Here is a 27280-nt window from a genome sequence, read left to right as displayed (position 1 = left end):
TATCCAGGATTTTAGTGAATAGATGACTATGAATATTTTTCCCAGGCATGAAAATAATTACTTTTTCATCATAAGCCATTTGAATCTTTCTGTAATTTTATACTGCAGCCATTAGACTGCATACATTTCGTGGATCACATGCCCATCTGAGGTCATTTGTATTCTTACTTTTTATTTAATAGACTTCCATATGTGTTAGGAAAGTATGCTCTTCATTCTTCTGTTGTGTCACACTGAATTAATAAGCAGTTAGTATTTGATCTCTGACTTAGACCTCAGAGTCCCACTTCTGTGTATAATAACCACGTTTTGCTAATGATACTCCTAGAGGAGAGGGACTCTGATCATTACCATGAACTTTCAAGCACCCAATATATGACCCTACAACCTGCACACTCGTAGGAAGTCTGGTCTCTAAGCCGGTGTTACCAGCATTCTCATTTCATGTAGACATAATGCACAGGGTCTCACTCAGGAGGTGATGACAGCACTCACAGATGCGTGTAATCACTTATGAGAATGTGTAATCATCATAATTTGCTGAAACTAAAGTGTTTACCTGGTTCTTGCTGTGAATATTGACAATTACTGCTAGCATAACAGGCTTAACAGTGTGGGTTAGCAAGTAGGCATGGATTTCAATTGAACAATTGAGACTACTTTACAGTGTTGGCTGTTGACACAGAATCATTGTTTTTGACTCAAGGGAAAGGGTAATAACTCCATCCATTCTTCAGCTTATTTTATTCATGTTCTGGAAGAACCTAAGCTGTATCTCCCAAAGATATTTCCCCCAAGTCTAGGCCATAGTTATATTTTTGTACAAATTCTTAAAACTTACAATTTCCAGTCATCTGTGTTACTATGATTGAATTAGCCAAGGAACATCTCCTACCACAATCAGAGAGCTCTTCAGCAGTCACAATCTCTTGGTTAGTAAGAAATCAGATTTTATTATTTTTTTTTTAACAGATCTTGCCTCAAGTTGATTTGTAAAAACAGCATAGGATACTGGTCATCTGCAAATAGTGTGCAGGTAGATGTGTCCCAGCCAACCATCTGCCTTCACATTGGCAGGGACCTTTTCTATGGGGCCTTCACAGAGGCCTGGGCTACTGTGGGAGCCTGAGCTGGAGCTGTGGCCGCTGCCTTGATTTGAACCTTGGGCTTTGGTTGGCAGAGCCTACACCCCTTGGTCATGTAGCTTCGAGTCTGCTTCCCAAGCTTGGGGTGAGGGTTGAAAGCCAGATGGCTGAGTTTTCGGCTGAGGCATCTTGGGCTTGATGGCCTGAGACTTCACAAGGACCTCGATGGCCTCTGGCATGCACTCACTGCCTTTGCATTGTTGGCCTGCATCTTCTCCAGGCCTCTCTTGTTGTGCTTCTTGGCAAAGCGCATGTTCTGCAGGAACTTGGGGTCAACCCCCTAAGAGATTCGTATCTTTGTGACCAGGGTTTCTTGATGCCATCTCTGTGTCATTTGTGGGACTGGTTGTGTGTGGTATTGTTCTTGGACTTGGCCATGTCTGCACGGTAACCTGCAGCTCCTGCAGCACCGGAGACCAGAAGAGACAGAATCAGATCTTTAAAATAAAAGTCTTCTTCTGCTTTGCTCCTTTCTCTTTTGACATCTACCCTCCCCCACAGTCATGCACCATGATTTTCAGAGTGGAAAGAATCTTGTAATCTAAACTACGGCAAAATTAAGAAGTCTGTTTTATGACTTTTTAAAATGTGAGCCATAAGTGAAAATTGTCTATTGTTTAGAGGTAATCATTTTTAAAGATGTAAAGGTATCTGTTGTTTGCATAGCTGTGAAGTCTATGGATCAACTCTGTCACAATTCTTCTTGAGATAGTACATTTGTCATCAACTAATGGAAGACATTTCCCAAACTATCTTCTACAAAGTATGAGTCCCTTAAAAGCATTCTGTGCTTATATAAATGGTAAAAAATGTGTAACAGTATTCAGGAAGATTCCCAATAACTAATAGAGCTGTTTGAGGTTTTAAAAATCCTGCATTTGGGAGAAAAGAAAGTCAGTATTTAGGAAAGAAACTCAGTATTTCCAAAACTTTTACACAGTATACTTTGGAAGATAACAATTTTGACATTTATAATTTATTTAAAATCCATGAGCATGAGAACAGAATGGGACTCAATTTTCTAAGCATCACCTCTCGAAACTCTTATGGTTGGTACATTGTCTGAAGATCCCCGCTTACCTCTTCCATCTACTTCAAATGATTAATAAGAAACCACTTCAACTTATTCTTTTCCTCCTTAAGTAACACAGCTGAATTTCAGAATTTGCAGGTAAAATTAGGTTTTCTTATTATCTATCAAATCATTTTTCCTTAGAAGAAATGAGTACATGGAATTTCTCTAACTAAGGGAAGGTGATGCTTTCTTCATTTGTGCTTCTAAGATGTGCAGGAGCTGGTGTGGGCATCCACTTCCAATTGAGAGCTCACCAGCTCACTGGTTCCATTGGAAGCCTTCTTGGAGGGAGAAATGACCTTGTGTGAGAAGAACTTTGATATCTTTTCACAATTAGAGAAAGGCTTCTGGTGTTATCTACATAAAAACTCCCATCTCTCCAAAGATGAAAGGCATTCAAATGTCGCTGCTTAGAATATCAGAGCTGGAAAGACTGCGATCATTTCTTCCTATCCCTTTTACAGACAGACAAACTGAAGCCCGGCTGGGTGAAGGCCGGGTGTCTTGCCTCCAGTGTGCATTGCTTTTTAGTGATCTACAGAGACTGACTTATTTGAAGTTTTTTTGAATGCCGATTTCTTTCCTTTTCTCTCTTTCTTTCTTGAACTTTTATATACAGTATTTACATAGTTATTTTAGAAAGAACCAAAACTTGTAATATTTAAAAACTAATTAATAAAATTGCAAATATTGTGATGGGTTAAAATTTCTCATTGAAAATGTAAAGTCTTAGCTTCACACAATTTCATTATAAATTATAAAACATTAAAAGTATTTATTGAAATTTATAAAGCTGAATATTATGGCCAATAGAAATTGTGTTTAAGTTACTGGCTATATGTATAGTGACTGTATTGTATTGAGATTATTGATAGAAGAGAGGTACAATTTCATGCAAGTACAGATATATGAGTAAATTAACAGTCAGGTTTTTGGAAGCTGTATTTTAGCAGTACAAAATGGTTGTGGTAAGCAATGATGCAGAAAATAAATCTGTAATGTAATAAATCTGAGATGAGGCGCTTATGCTGAACTTTTAAGGGTGATTAGAACAAAGGAAGAGATTTGGGAGAAATAAAAAAGCTCTCCAAGCAAAGCAAAACGTCTGGAGAAAATGGTACTTTCTGAAGGAAAATGAGGCCATTGTGTTGTTATTGAAGTAAGCATTTAAGAACATGACTATTACTGCGTTCTGAGATTATGTGCAAACCAATCCTGGTGCTTCTTGTAAAATTTTGAGCAGTTTTTGAAGGCAAGGAAGACTTTTGAAAGCAGTAATCATGGGAAGACTTTTTAGCAAAATTTTGTTTCCATATTTATATTTTAGAAAAATTCCCATGGCAGCAAAATTGGAGGAAAATTGGCAGAGATCCAGGTTTGAAGAAGGAAAACCAAGTAGAAGGCAGCTATAATAAATGGTGTTGTGAATTAAGGATTATGAGAATGGAAGGGCATATTGTAGAGTTCCATGCTTTATTTAAAAGAAAATTCTTAGGATTTACTGGCTTATAATAGCATAAAGGAAGCATTAGCTCTAATGTCAAAAACTGGAGTTGGAGGTGTTATTCTCTGCCCTGAAGAAGGGCATAAAAGAACAAGAACCTTTGAGGGTGCTTAATAGCATAGATTTTTCTCTTTTCTTTGTTCTTTTTATTGAAAATAGATTCTTTTCTCATGTAATATATCCTAATTACAATTTCTACTCCCTCTCCTCCTCCCAGTTGCTCACCTCTACCCTCTGCTCTGGATCCAGTCCCTTCCAGCCTCTCATTTAAAAACGGACAGGCTTCTCAAAGATCACAACCAAACCTAACAAAATAAAATATTAGATTAAGTAGAAAGCAACAGGTTGAGGCAACCAACAGAAGGAAATGGCCTTCAAGAATAGGCATAAGAATCAAGGACCCACTCATCACGCACTCGGGGGTCCCATAAAGAACACTAAGCTGAAAGCTATAATATATACACAGAAGACCTGGTGCAGATCTCTGTCAGCTCTGTGGTGCTGCTTCAGTCTTGAGTTCATATGAGCTTTGCTCAGATGATTCAGGAAGCCTTGTTCTGACGGTGTCTTTCATCCCCTCTGGCTCTTACACTCTTTCCATCTCCTCTTTAACAGTGTTCCCTGAACTCTGTGGGAAGGAATTTGATGAATACACTCCATTTAGTGCTGTGTGTTCCAAGGACTCTATGTGTAATGTCTGGCTATGGGTATCTGCATCTGTTCCCATCTACTACAGGAGGGAGTCTCCCTGATAACAACTGAATAAGGCATTGATCTATGAGTACAGCAAAATATTATTAGGAGTCATTTTTGTGATCCATTTTTTAGGGCCTTTTCTTAAGTCTCTTGGCTGTGTAGTCTCTGGTTCTTGGTCGCCCAAGCGGTGTTGGATTCCATCTCATGGAGTGGGCCGTAAGTCAAATAAGACATTGATTGGCTACTCCCACGAGTTCTGTGCCATATTTCCCTAGCTTGTACTGCAGACAGGACTGATTGTAGGAAAAGGGTTTTGTGGCTGATTTCGTGTTTACATTTTTCTTTTTGTAGCCTACCGAGTTCCTTCCCACACCAAAGACAGAACATAGAGGTCAAGGCTCCATGTAGGCACCAGCTCCACATCTCCATGTTCAATGAGTTCTGTGGGTGTCTAGAAATAACTGTTGACTCTTAGAAACTCAGATATTAAAATTCTTAAATTAGAACTTGAAAAGTTTCCTAACTCTAGATAGCTTAACATGAGTACATGTGTGTCTTGTAGTACATGATAAAGGCCTGTGGTTTAAGGTAAATTAACAAGAAAAGCAGCAAGCACAAACACTAGCTTATTGAATATGCCAGGAATATGGAGATCAGAAAAGAGGTTTGAGTGTTAACAGTGCGTGTAAGGAGTGGACATGAAATGCCTCAGAAAACAAAGCTCTGTACTAGTTGATACCCAAAGGATTTGATGCCTACCCAACACTTAGGCTTGGCCACAGTAGGGATGGAGCTAGAGAATAGCAAGAACTGGAAATGTTAGTTTATCCTTTGAATTTAAGCATGTGAAGTGTTTGTGGCTATATATTTTTATATTTCTGTACTTTTGTAATGTCTTGTGAGCTTTTACATATTACAAAATAAAAGAAATGTAAAAGTATGTTATAATGTAAGATGGCATCAACTGAAAGTAAAAGAATCAGATAAGCTAAATCAGAACAGACAAAGAGGAAAAGGGCAACATGGAGTGGTCAGCAGTGTCGTTCTGCAGGTAGGTCAAAGAGACAAGGGCTGACAGGAGCCTTCTAGCCTGGTATTTACATTTGGTCACAAGTGACCTTATTAAAAGCCATTTCACTGGAAGGCTAAGGTCAGAGGCTTGACCAGACGTTTTGGGAAATGGAAGTAAGCTAATGAAGGCGACACAGTCATTAAGTGTAGAGTGTGAAGGAGAAAGCCGCCAGATAGAAGTGCGTACTGTGTCAGCTCCAGATCCTTCTTCAGACATGAAGGATGATCACTAGTCATTCAGGGACTGAGGTGGCCTGAGAGGTGGACTGTCAGCTAGCTCCCTGTGTTACAGATCCTTGTCTTCCTAACACTCACACATACCTGAAGTTTCACATAAAAGGAAGCAATTTGCTTAACAGACTTGTAGAGAATTGACCTGTTCTTAGTTGGAGATGTGCTCCTATAGTGAGTAATTGCACTGTAGTACAAAATCAAGTTAAGGTTCTCTTTAAAGAAACAGACATTTAATTTGGATATCCAACCATTGGTAGGAATAATATTTCACAGAAAAAATATAAATTTTATCAGGATTCAGAGACTATATATTATTGATGTATTTTAAAATATATTTGTATTAAAGAGAAGAATCATGATATAAGCAAGCTAATAAATTTCTCCTTTATTTTCTTCTTCTAAAGCCGAACAACAACTTACCCCTACACAGAAACACAGATGTATAGCCAAAACACTGGAGGAAATTACTTTGATACTCAAGGAAGTTCTGCACAGGTGACAACCGTGGTGTCCTCCCACAGTATGGTGGGTACTGGTGGGATTCAGATGGGCGTCACAGGAGGACAACTCCTCAGCAGCTCGGGAGGAACCTATCTGATTGGCAATTCAATGGAGAATTCTGGACATTCGGTGACACACACAACTCGGGCCTCCCCAGCAACAGTAAGTGTTTAAGTTTTAATTTACATTAGCTTCTGTGGCTTCTGTTTTACTGTTTTTCTCTATGGAGAGAAACAAATCACATAAATATGAGTTGGGCAAATTGTGTGAAGCAGTTTTCCTATCCTGGCACATTAGAAGATGTAACAGCATTATGAAGAGAACATTACTGACATGTATGCCCCAGTTCAGTAAGTTGGAGGTTTTTTTTATCAGGAATAGAAAGCTAGATTTAGAAAAATGAGTTTATCTAATGCAAATACTGACTTTGTTGTGTTTGGGACTCTGGAGTTTTAGCACGCAGAGACTGAGGCAAACAATTGCTGAGAAGTCAGGGCCGCCTGAGTTATATACCACCTGTACTATATTTTATTGAATCTATTTAAAAACCTGGTTTTCTCTTAGAACAGAAAGCCACATGTGCTTGATTTGCCTATTGATATTGGTACTTAACTTTAAACAGTTGTGTGGATACATGCCTGTCAGTCATTCTAGCTCATGGGAGGCAGGGGCATGAGGGTTGGAAGTCTGAGGCCAGTCTGGCCTATGTTATGTGACCCTCTGGTCACAAAGAAAGCCTCTGGGAAGCTCTGATGACAGGTGATTCACATGTGAGTCTCTTGTGCTGGTGCTGATCACAGGTATGAGCAAATGATAGCATAAGGACACATCTTTGCATAGCACTTTTCAAGTATTTAAATTTAAATATGCAGTTTGACACAAAAGGATGACATGTCAGCATGAGAGTATTAATTTATTGAAATGCTGTCAGAAATAGAGGAAGTTATGTGCCATTTGATACCATCAAGCTGTAACCTCAACTATGCATAAAAAAGTATGATCATCTAAGATAGCAGTGGAATTGATTTTCTGCTTGAGCTCTATGAACTAGTCATGCTGGTGGGCCCAGGGATGTAGCTCAGTGGCATCATGACAGTGGTCCTGAATTCTGCCCCTAGCTCTGCACAGAAGTGGGAGTGCAGTGCTGGGGATCTGAGTGAATCTACACACTGTTCTCATGATGTCTCTCTCCATGGTGCTTGTTCTTGAAGTGAAAGGAGGAGGTGGTGTAGGGGAGATAAGAGTAGCCTTGAGAGGCTCAGGCTTTTCACTGTGCAGGATTCTTCATGATGCTCTCTGTGTATTTGATAAGGATGCTTCCATCAGTATTATTGCCTTTTTCCTATTCGAATCTTAAACCACTATTTTTTTTTTAAAAAAGATTTATTTATTTATTATATGTAAGTACACCGTAGCTGTCTTCAGACAGTCCAGAAGAGGGCGTCAGATCTTGTTATGGATGGTTATGAGCCACCATGTGGTTGCTGGGATTTGAACTCCGGACCTTCTTAAACCACTATTTTTAATTCAGTGTTTTTCTAACATTAGAACAGCTGTTCTGAGTGTAAAAAGGTTTTGTTTTGTTTTGTTTTCAGCCAATATCAAATTAAATGGAGAGATACTTGAAGCAATCCCACTATTTTCTACATATTTTTCAAGTGTTCTTTATATGCATTGTTCTTTGTTTCTAATAATTTTACAATTCTAAATTTTCAGACATACAAATATTTATATTGATCTCAAAATAAAGTTGCCACTACTCGGCCATATCCTCTCTAGCCGTGCCACTGTATCAACAAAGCAAAGTGCTGTACTAAAGAATTAGGATATATAGACAAAACACTACGTTTTTATTTATCACAAGAGGAAAATGGCCCCAGCAGTTAATAGCATGCCTGTTCAGATATGTGTCAGATGCCATCTGCAGTGGTAAGGGAGTTCCTGCGGTTTCTCAAACCTCGTGTACTGTCTCCTCTGAGTTTCACCCATTCTCTCACACTGACGTGCCCTCTTGGGATCCCATCCTTTCCTGCTCAGCTCTTAGAGCCATTTCCGTTTGCCTTCATCCCAGGGTTAGCTATGTAAATATCCCCAGTAACAACTTGACTGTTTACTTAATTTATAATCTCTGGTGCTAAATTATGTAAATATTATATTTCAGGTCATTTTAATATATAGTTATAGATACGAAAAAGGACAACTGTATCTTTTTTTTCCAACCATGGATGCCTTTGTTTTTCTATACAGAGTACACAAGATGTTACTCCTAGAGTTTCCACTGTACAGCTTGGAAGAGTTTATTATTATATCAGCTTTCAATTAAACCTTTTTACATTAATACTTCCCTTAAAACAAAAAGTGTATAAAAGTTGACTATGAAGAGAAATATTGTTTCTGCGGGCTCTCGTTGAAATCCATATGATAGTTATCTATATATCCAAGCCTCTCTGTATGCATCTGCCAGGGTTTACTATGTTTCCTTAGATTGGTTACTGAACTACATATTTGATTTGCATCACACTTCAGTAATGCTGTACATATTAGCTCAAATCACAATGATTTCTCTTGTCATTTTATAGTTTTATTTTAGTATAGCACACTAGCAAAATTTAAGTGTTCTTTAGCCCTGGAACTTTTCCTATTGTTCTCCTCTTGCCAAATGCTGAAAACAATACATTTTTCTATTATTTTGATTCTTAGAAATCAGGCTGAGTCACCAAATGACTTTCTTGCTGTTTTTTTTTTTTTTTTTTTCCTTCAGTCACCATAAAACCTTAGAAAACATGTCTGTGAGCAGTGTTTGGCAGCTTCTTGTTGGTTGAGATTCAAGTGTCTCTTTACAATGAGGCATATGCTCTATGCCATTTAAGTTCAGTTTTTTTCTGGCTGGTCTTATGCTTGTAATGTGTAGCATAAATAATGTAACTGACTGTAGGAATCACTGATGCTTTAGCTCAAATGTCGACTGCAGAAAATAGAGTCACCTCTCTACATCTGTGTATTTCATCTGCGTGGAATCAACTTAAGTCACAGAAAATACTTAGAAAATAATTTTGGTGAACATGTACATACTTTTTTGCTTGAGATTGCCTGCCCAAATGGTATAGTGCATTAACTTTTTCTAGCATATTTATGTTGTTTTAAGTATTATAAGTAGTCCAGAGACAATATAAATGATCTGGCATGTGAAATAGCTCAGCGGGTAAAAGTATGTTCCACCATACCTGATGACCTGGAGAAAGAAGTGGACCCTCAAAAGTTGCCCTCTTACTTCCACACATGCGCACACACACACACACACACACACACACACACACATCTCTTTTTATTTTTTTTTAAAAGTATACAGAGTGTTCTGGTAGAGTATATGTAACTATTACCATATCTTTATATATAAGAACATCTGGTATCTGATGACTATCATGGAAAACAAGGGACAACCATAGTCAACTGTGCCATTACTGAATAGCAGAGCAGCAAGTGCAGAACATCATTAATTCACTCCATTCCATTGATATGAAATCATTTAAACACCATGATTCATTTCCTTGCTAGCAGTTTTCTATCTCGGTCCTCAGCATAACTTCATTGATGATGCTTTTACACAATTTACTTGTGTCTGTATGGAAATATTCTCATTTAAGATTATTAGGAATAACACCACTTTCTAAGAAAAGTTTAATGTGCAAATAGCTTCCTATGACATGCTGATGAAGGAGGATGATAACTGAACATAAAGACCATCCCCTGGGATACTTTGCTGCCCAGCTGAAAAACTATTGTTGGAATCATTTTTGCTCTACTGCAGTCATCTCTGGATTATCAGTACAATTTTCATTTCAAGAACAATTACTTTTGCTTTATAACTTTAGATGGAAAAAAGCTTTATTAGGGTGATATAATAGTTCATATTTGGCTTGTGATAATGACAATGACTTTTATATTATATTATGGTACAAACTATCAATATTCCTATTTGTTGAAAATAGTACCATTACTTTTACTTTATCATGTAGTTAATAAGATCCCATATTCTTATAAATTATATATGTATATGTCTCTATATGTACATATATATTTTATACATACATATATAAAAGACATTTTCTGCTGCTACTAAGACATTTAAGAAATATTAACAGTTTTAGTGGAGTCCAGCTAAGTTGCAATGTGAATAAGTATTTTAGTTTATATTCAGTTAAATTAGGAATATGTTGTTGCTATTTCATAGACCTTAACGTTTGGGAGTTGGTTGTTATTGTAAGTTGGGACTTACTACACCCCTGCCCTCTGACTATATCACTATTTTCTTCATTTTATTTGAAATTCTTGTTTTTATTTTTAGTTAGAATCTTTATTTATAGAATTCTGAACTCTGATAGTGAAACAGTTTTCATTTGTAGAACAAAAACTTGTCAATACAGTGATATTTTTGTTCCCACCCAAGCATATTTTATCTTATCCTTTTCCAGAGAGTAAATAATAATATGTTTTAAGAAGCTTAATCACTTCTCTGTTAAGTCATCTTTGCATTTTAAAATCAGTATTGCTTTTATTCTTCTTAACTAGCTACTATTCCATTAAGCATTTTAAGTCTGTAATATAAAATTTTAGGATTTATGTATAATAGTATTTATATACATTTAAAAGGTTTTGACAAAATTAGATCCTGTCAAGAAGCATGAGGAAAATATATTGAATACAATATTATATATCTCTCTTCTAATTAATGTAAAATATAATATGCCTTAACTATTTGGAGGAAACTTCAGTGATTATCTACTATTATGTGATATAATTTAGATTAACTCATATAATTTGGAGGAATCTAAGGGTTCATTTTAAAATTGTAGGCGCTCTTTTTTCCCCTAGGCTTTAAGTTTCCATGAATCCAGTATAAGGTATGCTCTTTCTAAAACAATAAGTATTTTTAACTCCCCAGAAAAATTGCCTCCTTATTTCCTTGTGAATATTTCAAGATTTCAGTTAATTTTTATATGAATTATTCAAATTGCACATTGAAAAGGTCAAATAACATGCATGCTATGACTACCTCTCATCTCTGACCTCTTTTGTCTTCTCAGAAGCACTCAATGCTACCAAGTTTTTATGTTTCATTCTAAAAATATTTCAATAACTTTGCAAACAGAATAATCGGTTAATTTTTTCTAAGAAATGATAACAAAAATAATTTTTGCCTCTAACAAGGACCTTTTCATATTAATGTATAGATAGCTTTATTTATGAAAATAGTTACATTAAACCTGCCAGTTGGTCTATTTATCTTGCCTGTCAGAAGATATTTAATGGTGGTCTTTGGGCCATAGCATAGGCATATAAAACAATGTAGTCTTATAACATGGAAATTGCTTTGTTTATGTAAGGCTAAGCTGGGGAAAGATAATTTTAAAATTGGGAATATGAATAACCGTATATGTCAGGCTTTTTACTATATAAAAATGATTTAGTGTTCCAACTAGGATAAGTGTTTAAGAAACAGTACGTATATGAGCAAAAGCACACATGACGTTAGCATTTCTTGTTAAGACCAAACTGAGCCCTCAAGTGAAACTTTCAGAGTACCAGGAGTCTTCTGCTTTCAACAGAGTCATAAATTGATGGAGCTTCTGGAGCCTCATTTTTAAAGCACTTAATAAAGTGGGACCTGGACTGGCCTGCAGTCTTCATTTCTACATCATATTCCATTCAGCTGTTAGTTACAGCAGCTCCAGCCTCAGCAGATGAGAAGTAGAGGCAGTAATTTCACATTTAAGGTTTAGGACATTCCTGTCCTACAAGTATCAATAAACCAGAAGTTTAAGACAAACAGAATGGCATGCCTCCAGTCTTCTGTGCAGACAGAATTTTCCTGAATTGAGACAAGAGTTTATAGTAATGACTAATATTTGAAGGGGATATAGTTTGTATTGGCACAACATTTCAAAAGCATAAATATATCATAATGTTCCAGGAAAAGCTTCATCTTACTTACACAAACTCTGAATTAGGAAGATTAATTAAAGCTTATAAAAAGGAAAATACATTGTATCTCTCATACCCACTTGTATTGTGTTTGGCTTGATATTCCTTAGATTTATAAATCAAACTTCAAATGTACTAGTTGAAAGTACTATAAGCTTTGAAGGGAAAATCAGTAACTTAATATTTCATTCATAAAAATTTGGTATATAGATAAAGAATGATATATTAAAACACTTTTCTATAACGTCTAAGTCAGCATTGGATCCATAAAGTTTACTACTTCTCCCCAATTTAGTGGGGAAATGCAGCACATGCATATGGATATTTAGCAGTTCTGTTGTGAGTAGGATTTACTCATGTGCCATGTTTATAAGTTCAGTTTCCACAACATGGAGTGTGACTGCATTTGCTGTGTGCTTAGCTACAGTTGTGTTTACTGTCCATAGAACTAGCTTCTTTATTGTGTTGTATTTTGCTTATGTAGATAAGGTTCAACTCTTACTGTGATAAATTTCATAGCATAGAAGGTTTATAATATAGCCACAGATGTTATAAATCATTTTACACATTCTTTTCATTTTGGGAGTATAAGTTTAGTGAGTTTTCCATTTGACTTATAAGAAAGAGGAGAATAAGATCATGTTACTCAGTTTTTAGACAAATACTTTTTGTGTAGTCAAGGTCACATTACTTATCCTCTGCGTTCGGATCCCTGGAGCTAGCTTTATACACGTGTGCTACCTACCACACGTAACAAGGTTTGATTGGTTTTTTTTTTTTTAAATGTGCTCTCAAAAGGAAAAAGTAATTAAGCAAGCGCCTGCAACAAAATATAAAAATGAAGGGGAAACTTAAAAATCAGAATTTGAGATGATGTGACTGTATCTATTACATTATCTATATCATATAGTTTCAGAGAATCAAATGCAACCATTTTAAGAGATTTAGTGAAGTAGCTTCAAACTTTGGCATCAATACTTTAAAATGCAGGCAGCGTTAGGAAATATAGTGGGAGCAAAGTTATAACGTACAGTTTAGCAATGATAAATTTTTATCACTTTTAATAAATATAGTTTAAAATACTCTGAGGTACTAAGATTGAAATTAAACCCAAGTTTCAGGTAGTCCTCCTCGATTAGACTGTTGGAAGTTTTGAGAATGAAAACAAGGTCTAAATTTAATTAAAAACTCAAAACTATTCAAATTCAAACTTTTGAGTTGACAGTGACTCTTTTGTATTTGTTTTCATGTATGAGTTTGAATTATCTCTTCTTCCATGTTTGTAACATTTCACAGAAACATTGTGTGTGCACATGCATGTGCACATGTGAGTGTGTGGATGCTTTCTAGACATTGAACTGAAAGTCATGTGCATGCTAAACTGTGCTCTATTACTGAACAATCCTACTAGCTTCTTTTCTTTTCTTTTCTTTTCTTTTCTTTTCTTTTCTTTTCTTTTCTTTTCTTTTCTTTTCTTTTCTTTTCTTTNTCTTTTCTTTTCTTTTCTTTTCTTTTCTTTTCTTTTCTTTTCTTTTCTTTTCTTTTCTTTTCTTTTCTTTTCTTTTCTTTTCTTTTCTTTTGCTGCCATCTTCATCAGTCATCTGAATGACCTCAAGCTGTGTTCCCATAGACTACGTCAATGGAACTAGCTCCATTTCTGAAGGCTAGTCTCTTAATACAAGAGTGGAAATCTATACTTAATACCCCAGACTGCTTTGTATCCTCCCTCTCTCATTATATCACTTTTAAAATACAATGTTAAAATTTTTAAATTTTTATTAGATTAATTTTTGAGTCACCAAAATCCTGGTTGTCTTCTAGTAGTTTTGCTAATGTTAAGTATAAAGTTGCCTAAAAAGGGAAAGCTCAAACCCTATAATACTTAGATGTCAAAGTCTCTCTTTAAATAGAGCACTTGCCTGCTTATGCTGCTTTAGTAGTAGCAGTAGTTTGACTCTGGCAAAGAGGAAGGAAACCCTTTGATTGCATTTGAGTGCAGTGTTCCTAGTAGACGCTACAAAGCATCACTGGACCCCATTCCCAGAGCTGCGACTTAGTGACTCTGGGCAAGAGGCCCAGGGTTTGCCGTTCTAACAAATTATAGTAATTACTGATATTGTAGTGATTATGCAGACTGCATACAATAGTAAAGTTGTTGTTAGTGCTCAGAATAAACTGGGAAAGGCTAGGACCATTTCCAAACATAAGGTTGATCTTAAGCCCCATCATTTCTTGCTAATTCAGCAGAGTCCTAAAGGATAATTCTAGCCCCTGGCTTCTTTAGTGGATACATCATCATAGCCTGGTTTTATTAGACTCGTAGATGGGGAAGCAGTAAGTTCACAGAGTAATCACAAGACACCCAAACAAAACAATGTTTTAATTTCACCATCATCTAAATTTAAGCAGCAACTGTTATCAGAATACATCTGATTAATATACATTTCTGATCCACATGTTTTCTTCTTTTTCTCCTAAATACTTTCAGAAGAACTTCAGTTAATAAAATAAAAATCATAACCCAGCTTAAACCTGTGTTCATATATTTTACAAATTCTCTAAAGTCATAAAACTTTCAATGAATTAAAATTGGAAAGATTTCATATATTACAATGTTTGTAAGCCCTAAAACTTGTTTGTCCTAATTGCTTAGCTGTAACTGTCAGTATGTCATCCACCGTTCATTATTTTCTGAACAAAGATGTAAAGTAAAATTTTGGCTAGATGTGTTTCTGGACACCTTCAGAATTTTTTGAAGAATTAAATTAAAAACTTGTTTTGAATCTCTCATCAGCTTCTTCTGAATATTGTATCATCTGATCAACACGTTGCCTGAAGGTAGAGTTTTAAGAGCAGTATTAGAGCCAATTCCTTAGCTTCCTGGGTAGAAGGAAGGCAGTTTTTGTGTGTGTGTGTGTGTGTGTGTGTGTGTGTGTGTGTGTGTGTGTGTGTATTTCTTAGACTTCTTGGGAGGAAAAGTCTCTAAGTGGGTCTTTAGAAAATACTCCCGCTTGCCCTGAACTGATGGTAGTTTAACAACCCCATGTAAGGCTTTTGAAAATTTTCACATTCCCATGAGACATGCCTTTACATTGATACCCAGAATGTTTGTTTATAAGTGCATATCAGTATACACTCATATAAGACTGTCTTTGTGTCAGTGTGCATATACATTACTGAAACCAAAACTCCTCCAAGTAATAAATATACCATGTGTAGTGAGCTATGCTTATTTCCTGCTCTGACTAATTTCTTTAAACACATAGCCACACTGCTAGGCAGGCATTCCGTGGTTATAGCACCTTCAGTATTCTGTCTCCACTGCAATTTAAGTTCCACTTTTACAACCTTACTTAGTGCTCTCTTGTAACATCTCTAAAGGGAGTCTGATCCTGCCCTATATTTCCTAATCAATAGATCTTGGGAAGAGTTGTACAAGACTTGATGATTCCTTCAGTCTTACGTCTTTCATGCCAGAAAAAACATTGTCATGTGGATGATTATGTGCATGTGTGTGTGTCTCTGTGCAATGCATGTGTGTATCTGTATGGGGGTAAGGTATGCTCATGAGTGCAGCTTCCCACAGAAGCCAAAGAAGTCACATCGTCCTGGAGCTAGACTTACTTGTGATGTGAACTGCCTAATGTGGCTTCTGAGAACTCAGACCCTCTGAAAGAGCAGGATGCACTTTTAGATTCTAAGCCTTTGTCATGACACTGTCAACATAGGTAAGTATGGTGAATAATTACCATGCTGCAAACTGAATGTTACGTGCCTTAATATTTCTTACATGAAGTGAGTTAGCCATTAATTTTAAATTTATCCCTGCTTAAATTTTTTGTATTAAAGCAGAATAAAGTCAGATTCTTTTCTAGCATATAACCTTAATGACATCAAGTCGAGTTATCAATAGAGTCCTACTTCCCTCTCTGAAACTTAATGATTGAGGGCTCTCCTATTCCTGTCTCTCTTAAGCATTTTTAAAAATTTATTTAATTTTATTTTATGTGCATTGGTGTTTTGCCTGCATGTATATCTGCATGAGGGTATCAGATCCTGAAACTACAGTTGTGAACCCTCATGTGGCTGCTAGGAATTGAACCCAGGCCCTCGGGAAGAGTAGCCAGTGCTCTTAAGTGCTGAATGGTCTTTCTGGCCCACATTTCTCCTTCAAGCATTCTTACCTTCCAGTTCCCATTAAAATAGCACATAGAACTATACCTGCAGCATTTGAGAACTCAAAATACAGCTTAAGAAAGGGACGCTTTGTTTCTATTCACAGTCCATCATGCTAGGAAAGTTACAGCAGTGGCAGGAGCTTGGGGTAACTGATCACATGTTACCCAGTCAGGTGGCGAAGAGAGATGAGTACTCATGCTGAACCTGCTCTCATTTTTATTCAGTCCATTATTCCACCCATGGTAGTGTTCCTCTCAGTTACAGCATCTTCTAACCTCCCATTATCTGATCTAGATTACCCCTCAAAGGCATGCCCAGGCGCTTACCTCATCTACATACGTTACTCCCTATAGGCATTCCCAGAGGGTTATCTTCAAGTTGGTTCTAATTCCTGTCAAATTGACAATCAACATAAACCATCACAGAATATAAAGAAAATAATGGTGAATTTAGAGTGGTAAATTTGGGATTCCGATCTGACTCAATGACCTCGCAATCTTGATAATCTTTCAGCCCCAGAATGCCTCACTTTTCCTATATGCAAGCAAACGTAGTCCATGGAAATATGCCTATCTTAACATGAAAGCATGCCTATCCTATTGTGTAAGGTGGTTATGAGAAGCAGATGAGAAAAAGAACTGGAAATCCATGTAAAAATCAAAATAATCATAAATGAGATGGTATAATTGTTCAGTTGTTTATGTACAAATTATCACATTTACATAGGTGTACATGAATGTGTATTTCAACACTTGTCAGGGGATCCTCTTTTTTGTTCCGTTTGAATTATATGAAACACTTACAATCTCTTCATTTTTGTTGTCAGTAGATGCTTATTTCCTTGGCATTATGAATCCTCTGAAATGAGCACTGTGCTCTAGCCTCTCAGTTACTTAGAGCAGAAGCATTTGAGTAGGTGTCCCTGGATATGGTTTTAGAGTTTCTTATTTAACTTTGTGTATTTGAGTATTTTACTTGCACATATATCTTGTACCATGTGTGGGCATCATGCCCATCAATGTCAGAGATGACATCAGATCCCTGGGACATAGAGTTATGGATGGTCATGAGCTGCCTGATGTGGATGCTAGGAACTGAACTCAAATGTTGAGCAAGAGCATGCTGTGCTCTTCACAGCTGAGCCAGCTTGCCAGCCCCATTTTACTGAAGGACACAGAAAACCTCTTTGTAGCACACTATTTTGTCTATCCATTTATTCTGCAAATGAGCATTTGCCTCCAGTATTCTCAGTGGCTTCTAATCTCTAATCTTCTCAACCACGGAACAGATTACTTAGGTATGGTAGCAGTTCAGTGAAATAAGAAACCATCCCCTTAGAAGCATTCTTTTTTGTTAGAAGGTGGCAAGAGTGATAATTAAAGCAGAAAGTAGTAACAGTGAAATGTTACTTCTGTTTCACTGACACTGTGCACTCTTTTAGAAAATATATTACTGATCCCTTTTTTGAGTATGACCAAAGCATAAAATAGAGTTATCATCCTAGCTAGCATCCTTTGCCCTTTCTCTCCACTCTGATCCTCTTTTTCAGGACATAGGTAGGTCTTTTTTCTCAAGTCCCTTTTGGGATATTGATTTGTTGTTGTTGTTGTTGTTGTTGTTGTTGTTGTTTGTGGTGGTAGTAGTGGTGGTGATGATTGTTGTTTGTGGTGGTGGTAGTGGTGGTGATGGTGGTGGTGGTGGTGGAAGAGGAGAATGTAACATAGTATGGGTCTCCATCCTTTGATAGATACTGCCACCTTCTTCATGGCTCTGGGAAGGCAAATATTTGGGTGATGAAAATGTTTTCAGCCTGAACTTTAAGCTGTATGTTTATTATCATTCTGTGTCTCTCATTAGGATAATAAATACCATCCACTTCAAGTTCTTCCTTGAGGTGTTGCTGAATCTTTCCAAAAAGCAATGTTGAATTTATTAGCATTCCTTCTGGATGGAAAATACCTTGTTGACTTTCTTCTGCATCTTCTGATTTTCAAATCCCAATTCCTAAGAAATCACAGAATATTCTCTTTCTGTTCTAGGCTACTACAACATTAAATATTTGATATATTTTTAAATGTGTTTTCTACCTTACAGAATTCATGCATCTTTTTTTTCTTGAATTAAAAGAACCAAATATAGGTGTATTTATTGTCACATGGACAGTTTTACTACATCTGTGACTATATAAGTAAAACTTTTTTGTTGCTATGACAAATACTTAGAAGGAGAGGAGAAAGAGAACAAAGGAAAATTTATAACTCACAGTTTGAGCAGTGCTTGGCTGGTTCCATGTGCTAGGAGCTTATGGCTGAGTAAATTACTTTGTGGTGGCTAGGAAACAGAGAATAGGCAATCAGAAACTACTCAGCACTTTTAAGAACACACACCTAGTTTCCTTCCTCCTTTACACTTACCCCCTTATATTTCCAACCCTTTTCAAAATAGTTCCAGCAGCTAGCAACCAAGAATTCAACACATGAACCTCTGAGGACATTTCACATTCAAATTATTACATTCTGCCCCTGTTCCCCAAAAGCCCATGACTACCTCATAATATGAAATGCATTTAATCTAACCACCAAAAGTCCCAAGTTTAAAGTCTTTGAAGGCAAGGTCTTTGCTGTGAGCAGGCTCCAAAGTTTAAAGGTGTTCTGCTCCTTTCCCCATGTGCAGCTGCACAAAGGAATTAGATGGAGTATAGAAAAGAGGCATGGGACCAAAACAGATCTGAAACGCAGCACAGCAAGCCTTAAGTCCTTTGCCTCCTATGTCTATCGTCTTTGATATTTGTGTGGTGGTGTAAGCTCCATAGCGCCAGGGTCTACCTGAACCTACTGCTACAGCCTTAATACTTGCGCCCCCCCCCCCATTTTGACCCTATTTATTGACTGCAGTTTTCCTCCACAGACATTCCATGTTCCTAGAGAATAGCATACTCTAAGGGGAAATCCATTTCATTTTCTTTACTCTTACTGCTTCACAAAGTTTGCCCATTAAGTGCAACCTTTAAGGATTCTGACCCTGACACAAACTTTGTCAGATTCTCAGACCTGCCACTGAAATCTGGGTATAGTCATCCATGACCTTAGAACTGTTGTATTGTGTATGCCTGAAAAACTTGTGTCGTGGACAACATCAAGGTCTGACACCAGCTTAGGTCTCTTGCACTATGGCCCTAATAGCTTTGGAATGCTCATATTGTTGAAAAAGAGCTGAAAATTCTTTCCTAGGCAGTCCTGTGGAGCAAGGGCCACTGGAGTTGTTTTCTCAAGTGTTTCAAATATATTGAAACTTTACTACTCTTGTACCTTAGAATGGATATGGTCTTGTCAATCCCTTAGATGTCCTCAGGGTACCATATTTTCCAGATGCAAAACTCATTACATAGCGTCTTAATTTTATGTATGTGTGTTTCAATTTTGTTTTTGTTGTTACTGTGTGTGTTTATGTTGGTTTATATGTATGGTATATGCACACATGTGTTTTCAAGTGTGGGTGCCTTTTGTTCCCACAGAGGCCAGAGAATGTAATGGGATGTCCTACTCTATCACTCTTAATCCTTTGAAAAGGTTTCTCATTGACCCTGCAGCCAGCCTGGGGACCAGCAAACCCAGTAATTCTGATACCACAGGAGTCACAGGCCTGGCTTTCTGTGTGAGTGCAAGCATGGCGGTCATGTAAGAGATAGCAAGCATGCTTGAGTAAGTTCCCTTATAGTGACAGGTAAAAGAGAGGCAGTGCCTGCAACCATGAAAGCTTTTTCTTCAGTTTGCTCTTTTATTCTAACCTGTGGAATACCAGGCACATTTAGAGGGAGTCTTCCCTCTTAGTTGTTCCTCTGTGACGTCTCACAGACCACCCTAGAGGTCACTTTACATTCCTAGGTGCTTCATAATGTAGTCAAGTTAACAGTCAAGATGCTGCATCACAGGTTTCTATCCTGGACAAGCTGCCTTCATTATCTTTTTCCTAATTTGAGCACACCCTCTGCTTTTTTGCTTCCTGACTCACTTCAGCTCCTGCTTTCTAGCACACACTTTCCTAGTGTGTTCACTCGGGAATACTTCTCTTTTAGTACAAATTTTAAATTCAGGGAAAATGTAAACGATGAGTAAATCTGTACAGGTTTATAACTCTTCTGAAATATATTTTTTCTGAGTACAAGGTTAACAGTTTTGATCATAATCTCAGAAGTTGTTATCTTGTAGGAATAAATTATAAAAAACCAAAACCTCCCAGAAAGTCAGTATATCTGTCCTGGTGGATGTAGCTGGACCTATTTCTCTTTATCTTTTTGCCTCTTTTCCCAGAGCTCCTTGCTACTGGCTCCAGAAAGTATCCAGGGCGGATTGGTTCTTTTCCTGACAACCTGGCCTTGCAGAGAATCAGATACCACCACAGTAGCAACTTTAGTAAAAGAAAGAGATTCCTAAGGAAGCCAGTTTCTGGCTGATCTCACTTAACACTGCTGCCTCTCAAACCCTTAGTGAGGATTTATTCTTGAATATGATTCAGCTGTTATAATTCTAATAATTTTTGCCTTTTACTTAAACCTATAAAATCATGGTATTTATTTATTAAAATGTAATCTCAGTTCAAATTTTCACCCTCAAACTTTAAAAAAAAATATTTTTAAAGCAATTTAGCAAAGTACAGTTTTGAGCAAGTTATTCTTAGGCATGCTTTGTTATCACATGAGTGATTCCAGCTATCTTATGCTCTGTCTTTTCTGAGATTTAAAACCAGGCTGAAGAGATGGCTCAGCAGTTATGGGAACTGACTGCTCTTCCAGAGGACACAGGTTCAGTTCCCAGCACCCATTTGGCAGCTTGGCAGCTCACAACTGTCTGTAACTCCAGGATCTAACACCCTCGTGCAGACATGCATGCAGGCAAAACACCAATGCACATAAAATAAAAATAAATAATATTTAAAAGACGGGTTTAATTAAAAATTGTTCATTTACTCCTTAAGTTACATTGTATATTCTAAAATGTGACCTTTTTAAATGTAAACAATAGCACTTTCTTCTGTTTGTTTTCAAGTTTAATATACTCTGTTACCATCTCAATTGGTGGAGAAAATGATTTAAAAGGCACTTTGCCTGATTTTATGATCTCAAAAAAAGCTAACTATAGAATAAATTATTGCACATTTGCTATGAATTTATAACTGTTTCACTAAATAATTGATATAATCATAGTGTTAAAATAAGGAAATTTATTTCCTCAAATTACATAACAAAGGTTTTAATTAGCTGGTATTTTATTCTACTTCAGTTTCCAAGTGCATACTTTTTTGTCCATATCTTGATAGCATGTGTCATAGTGCTATGAGCAGGAGGACAGCTGTCTTACATATGAGGTCATCAAGACTGCCTGGGGTTTGTCCCTGGAAGCTTTTGCTTAAGAATGAGTTTGTGACTGCCCATGGTATAGTGGGATTACATTGAATATAACTGATTCTGTTCTTGTCCATTTTTTGTTGGCTCTGAGTTATTTTCTCTTCTACTCCTTTTTCTGCTGTTATTTCTAATATCTCTGCTTCATCATCATATCCTAAAATACAATAGAGACTATAGCCACACCCAAATGCTCACCTGACTGACCTTACCTCCAAATGTTACTGCCAGAGTAAAGGAAGGGTGTGTAGACTTACTAGCTTTTAGAGTTTCTGTAACTTGCATTAAAGTACTAATGCATATTAAATTAGATTCTGTTTTATGATTTTTATTTTGTGACAGACTAGAACAAATGTTAAACATGCTTTAGGTATGAGACTATAGAGAGAGGGGCTAATACCCCACATCTTGAGCCATGCAAGTAAAAAGTAGTTTCTTAGAATCTAGAACAATCTGCCAGGGTTCTTGATCCTTGGGTCTCCATACTGATTTTAATTACAAAGTGTTTAGAAAGGATTACTCTTGTAATTGAGGTTATTATTAATGTGCATATTATATATTTCATTCTCTAGGGATGGAAAAGCTCGGGGGGTGACACATTAGTGATAGCTATTCATTAGCCATCATGGAAGAATGAATTAGACTTTAAGAATCGATCAAAACTTTTCTGGTCAGCCTTTTATTACTATCTTGTCTTGAGCCCTTTTTTTTAATGACATTTATTATCAGATTGAAATGGCGATTGAGACGCTGCAAAAGTCTGACGGTCTGTCCACTCACAGAAGCTCTCTTCTCAACAGCCATGTAAGTTGCCTCTTCATGTACACTAATCTCTTGCTAGTTCTGCATGTGTTGCTTGCCTCTAAGTGCTTGTTTTATTTATTTACTTATTTATTTTGCTTCTTAACCTTCTTTTCTCAAGCCTCTCCAGACTCTACTTATTTAATGCCTGTGTTACACAGTGGGGTGTCTCAGAACAGACCCAGTGTGCTGCTTGCTTTACCAGGTGTTAGTACTTCCTGTCCAGATATACAGAATATAATAGTTAATGACAAGCCACTATTTATTTCTAAAATGCAGTTAATAGTGATCTTAAACATTTAAAGATTTTGTTAGCCACAAATTTATTTCCTCTGAAGCAAAACTTTGTAGTACACATCTTTATGTCTGAGACACAAAAGCAACCATGTCTACCATGTGACTGATAAGAGTCTTTAAATGGATACGTGATCACCAATGTCAAAAGCAGTGGTAAACTATTACAAATGTATTTACTGCTAAGAGTGTAAAGTAGGCAGGTCACAGTCATGGACAAACTCAATGTCCTAAATACTGAAGAAAAAGAAAAATGGGCCAAAAGTGAAGTTGTATGTAAGTTGTGAGTTGCTCATACCCGAGACAAGCAGAGCGGTCTCACTGCTTCCTGCCATTCTCAGTATTCCCAGGCATCACTGTAATACTGGTAAGTTTTGTGAAATGAACATTGTCATCATCTGTTCAAATTTGAGGAAATCAATGAAAATGCTTCCTATAAGAAACAATAGAGGGGCATTAGTTTTAGGTTTCTGAATTATGAGAAAATGAATGGGCATATGACTTAAGTTGTAGATACAAAAATTGGCATTAGTAACATTTGAGTAAGAATTGGAAATTTCAAAAAAAAAGAGTTAGAAATTTCTTTCCTAATTGTTTTGAATTTAGGGATAATTTATTGTGATTTCTTAATTTTTCATAATATTTTTATGACTAAAAAGTTTAAAAGTAAGATCACTGAAATATCTGTAGTATTTTTAACAATCATATACTTTGTAGGAAATATGTCACTGTGTTTTCTTTAAAAAAAAATTTGAACTTTGAACTGTTTCAGATTTGTATTCCAAAGTGTCACTTCTTTCTGATGTTCTAATGTTGGTTTTTGGAGGAGGTGTTTTGATTCATTCATTCCCTTTTTAGCAGAAGTGTCTTGGCAAACAAAACATGTGAGCTTATTCAAAGAAGGCCTATGGTTGTGGTGACAGTTACGGATAGAAGTTTTACAATAATGATATATATTTTGTCACCTCTTTTTTAAAAACTATTTGAACACTCTTTTCTACTCTTTGTTCTTAAATATATTCTGCTTATTGGAATGAGTCTCTGGTTGTGTTAAAGGCTAGTCTACCATATGATATTAGGATGAATTTGCCAGTTTGTATATTGAAAATAGCAAGTGAAAATGCTTATCACTTCCGACCAGAAATGTGCAAGCATATAAGTATTTCTAAAAATAAATAGAAATTTCTAGTTGCTCTTTTGAAATTTTCAGTTTTCTAAATTGACTCTGAAAGTCAATTCTTACTTCACTTTGGAGATATGAAATGAATCATAATGTGTTTTTTAAATTTAACTTCAATCACCCAACCTTATTGATATTTTCCTAAACAATAATGTAGATATATAACATGTTTTTAAAATATGTCTATGTGTTTGAAACTTTTGAAATATATTGGATTCTTTTCAATTATTTCCTTTAGTTAACTTAAACCCTAATGTTCATTATCAATGACTGTAAATGAAGCAGCTCAAACAACACAATGATGTGGTTTCCCTGGGTTTGAGTTTCTATTGCATAGTTTAGCACATCTCCCATGCCTCTATGCCTACTTTCTGTATTAGCAAGAGTGGCCACAACGTTTGCTCCTATGATGGCAATATTTGTTTCCTGGCCTCATTCATTTTTATTACATCTCTGAAGTAGTCACCTTTATTCAAAACTGCATATAGAGCCCAGTTTTGTGAGCAGAAGCCACAGGTTCAATGTTTTCCTGATGCTAGGGGCTTAGTTCCTCCTGGAATGCTGAAAAGGTTTCCATTGTCTTTTCCTTGGGATGTTAATAATGCTCCTGCCTTTCCCTGGGTCCCCCAACAGCTGGAGCAAAATGTTGCTCAGTGAGTATCTGTGCTTTAGCCTGTTTATAATGTTAACCTGGTGGCATTATGTCAGCATCATAGACAACCAGTAAATAGTTATTAGCGAGTTAAAACTAAAAAAAAAAAAGGATTTTTATGGTTTGTCTGTAATGGAGTCCTGCATAGAAGAGTGCTGGGACATAGTAATAGATGCATACTAACTATTTGCAGAATAGATGCATATAACAAACAATAGAAGGGCATAGGCCTTATCGTTAATGTTGTAGACTTCCTTTCCCAGTCTCATGTATGCCTATTTGGAACTCATACATAGATGGTATTGGTTTCTCTTTTTTGTCCCCAAATATTCTTCAGTTAATGTATATGTGCTGGTAGTGAGTTCTCTCACGGCTTTCTAACTAAATGAAGGATATGTGGGTCACTTTAAAATTTTCCACATACACCCTAAAGATTAAGAATAACTTATTTTCTTTCAACCTAATCCTTTAAAAAAAAAGTTGTACCCCAAAGTGATATCACTCATCTCTGCATTTTAGAATGTCCTTTATTTTCGTTTCATAAAAATTTTTTGTTTATATTTTATTTTTAAATTTTGTGTTTGTGAAGATGCTGTTAATAAATTTTATAGATCTCCCTAAGTCTGAAGCATATCTAATTCTTTTAGTTGCAGGCATAAGCTTGTTCCGTACTGTCAACTGTAAATAATATACATTTTCATTTCAGTGTTTGTAGTATATCCAATTTAAAGTACTTTACATGGTAAATTTCAGCCTAGAATTGTTGGTAAATTAATTGTTACTAGCTTCTGCATAGTGCCCTTATGCATGTATTTCTTTTTAATTCCACTTAAAGTATATGAAACCCCTAGGCATTTATGTTTTTGGAATCTTCATAATCTAGCAGACAGTTAATTCGTAATGCTTACAAGCTTAAGCTACTGAAATATATTAAGCTTAAAGTAAAATCTTGGTTTTTATTCTTTGCCCACCGCTGTCGTGGCTATATTGTAAATAACAGTTGCTATAGGCATGTCAAAATGTATACCATCAGTTAGGTGAACTTAAAGTGATTCCTAATTGATAATAATTCGCCTGAAATGCCAAATGTTACATTTAGATGTTAATTAGGCAATACGTCATTTATTTAATTTTATTTGTCAATCAGTGTTTTCCTTTAGGAAAAATAGAAACTATTCATCTCTGTAATCTGTTCTGATGAATACAGATTAAATGCAAAGGATGAAAGATACAAATTCTTGCTTTCTGCCCTTAGATAAGTATATGTTGGTTCATTAGTATAATAATTAGGTTTAAAGATAAAGGCTAAAAGATCCTGTGAAATTTTATAGTCTTTAAAGTATTTCCCAAGCTTGTAAATATACTTACCTTATAAATAGTTTATTAAAAGAATTAAATAAGAGAAACAGATAGTTGTATTCTCAACTACTAAATGTTCAGAAAATTGGGTTCTAAAGTTCAAATACATTTCGTTAAAGAGAAAACTGCATGAAACTATCTTTACTTTATAAGAATTATTTGGATCCTTTGGGTAGATAGCACATGGGACATAGCATAATCTTTTACATTATATTGCATATATGTAACTGTTTAGATTCTCTAATAATAATATGTAATCCTATGTTTTAGATTCAATATATGATTTAGAATTTCATCATGTGTCAAAATCTGAAAATTAAACATTAGTATGTAAAATGTAGATGAAATGTTCCAGCTGTATTGTCAAGTCTCTTGGGGTGTAGATAGTGTACTTTTCTATAGTGAGTTTATAAGAGAATAGTCACAAGTGTGTTTGTTAGCCATCTTCCCAGCAGGGACCCCATGACTGCAGACTAGCCGCCTCCGTCTTCAGGGCTTTTATTTCCATGTACTCCTCTTTCCTTCCACATGCTCACCATGCTTCTGCAAGGAACCCAGGGCCTCCTTTTGATGAGATGGAGGTGGAACAAATTTAGCTTTGCTAGTGTCGAGTTCTAGTCAGCAAGATAGCTGTCCAACCAATCACAGCTGGATGGTGCTTCATATGCATCTGTGTGCCTATTTGTGTCTGCTCATATTAATGAAATTAACTTTTTCAAAAGCTAGTTTAAACATAAAATGTTTTGGGAATGTAAATAATATACGAAGAAGTAAGTAAATATTATAAGGAGAGACTTACACAATTATGGTAGTATTAAACGTTCCATTTCTGCATCTAAGTAATTATTTTCATTTGTTTATATTACATTAAAATTGTTGATTTATTTTTATTTGTATATTCTAGTTATAAAGTTTATATTTTAAAATTAAATTCCTTTTCTAGGGGAAATGTCCTTTAAACTAAGATTTTTCTATATAAATATATCACCTTCTGATTAACAAAAGAAAGTACATAGAATTATTTCACTCCACTTTCTTAATTGTGTTATGATGCCTCTAATGGGGACACACACACACACACACACACACACTCATGCATACATCTTAAGTAATTTCTATTTAAATGTGTTCTACAATGTGTACTGTGTATACGAGAAATTTGTTACATTATTTGTAACTGCTAAAAATATTTTCACTTCATACAAA

The 27280-nt window shown here is 36.0% G+C and overlaps 1 protein-coding gene across 10 annotated transcripts in view; it reads left to right on the top strand.

The window, feature by feature from the left end:
• The window catches only part of Rfx3 (regulatory factor X3), a 249943-nt gene that overhangs the window by 154591 nt on the left and 68072 nt on the right, over positions 1–27280 (top strand). For all 10 annotated transcript variants that reach the window (XM_021191879.2, XM_029544734.1, XM_021191903.2 and 7 more), the window contains 2 exons: positions 6130–6388; positions 22518–22592. In XM_021191879.2, coding sequence (XP_021047538.1) covers positions 6130–6388; positions 22518–22592 — 334 coding nt within the window. The remainder of the gene's footprint in view (positions 1–6129; positions 6389–22517; positions 22593–27280) is intronic.

This window comes from Mus pahari, chromosome 1, assembly GCF_900095145.1.
Source record: "Mus pahari chromosome 1, PAHARI_EIJ_v1.1, whole genome shotgun sequence".
Lineage (NCBI taxonomy): Eukaryota > Metazoa > Chordata > Mammalia > Rodentia > Muridae > Mus > Mus pahari.
The sequence above is the reverse complement of the archived record's forward strand: the minus strand, read 5'-3'. Positions and strand labels throughout refer to the sequence as shown.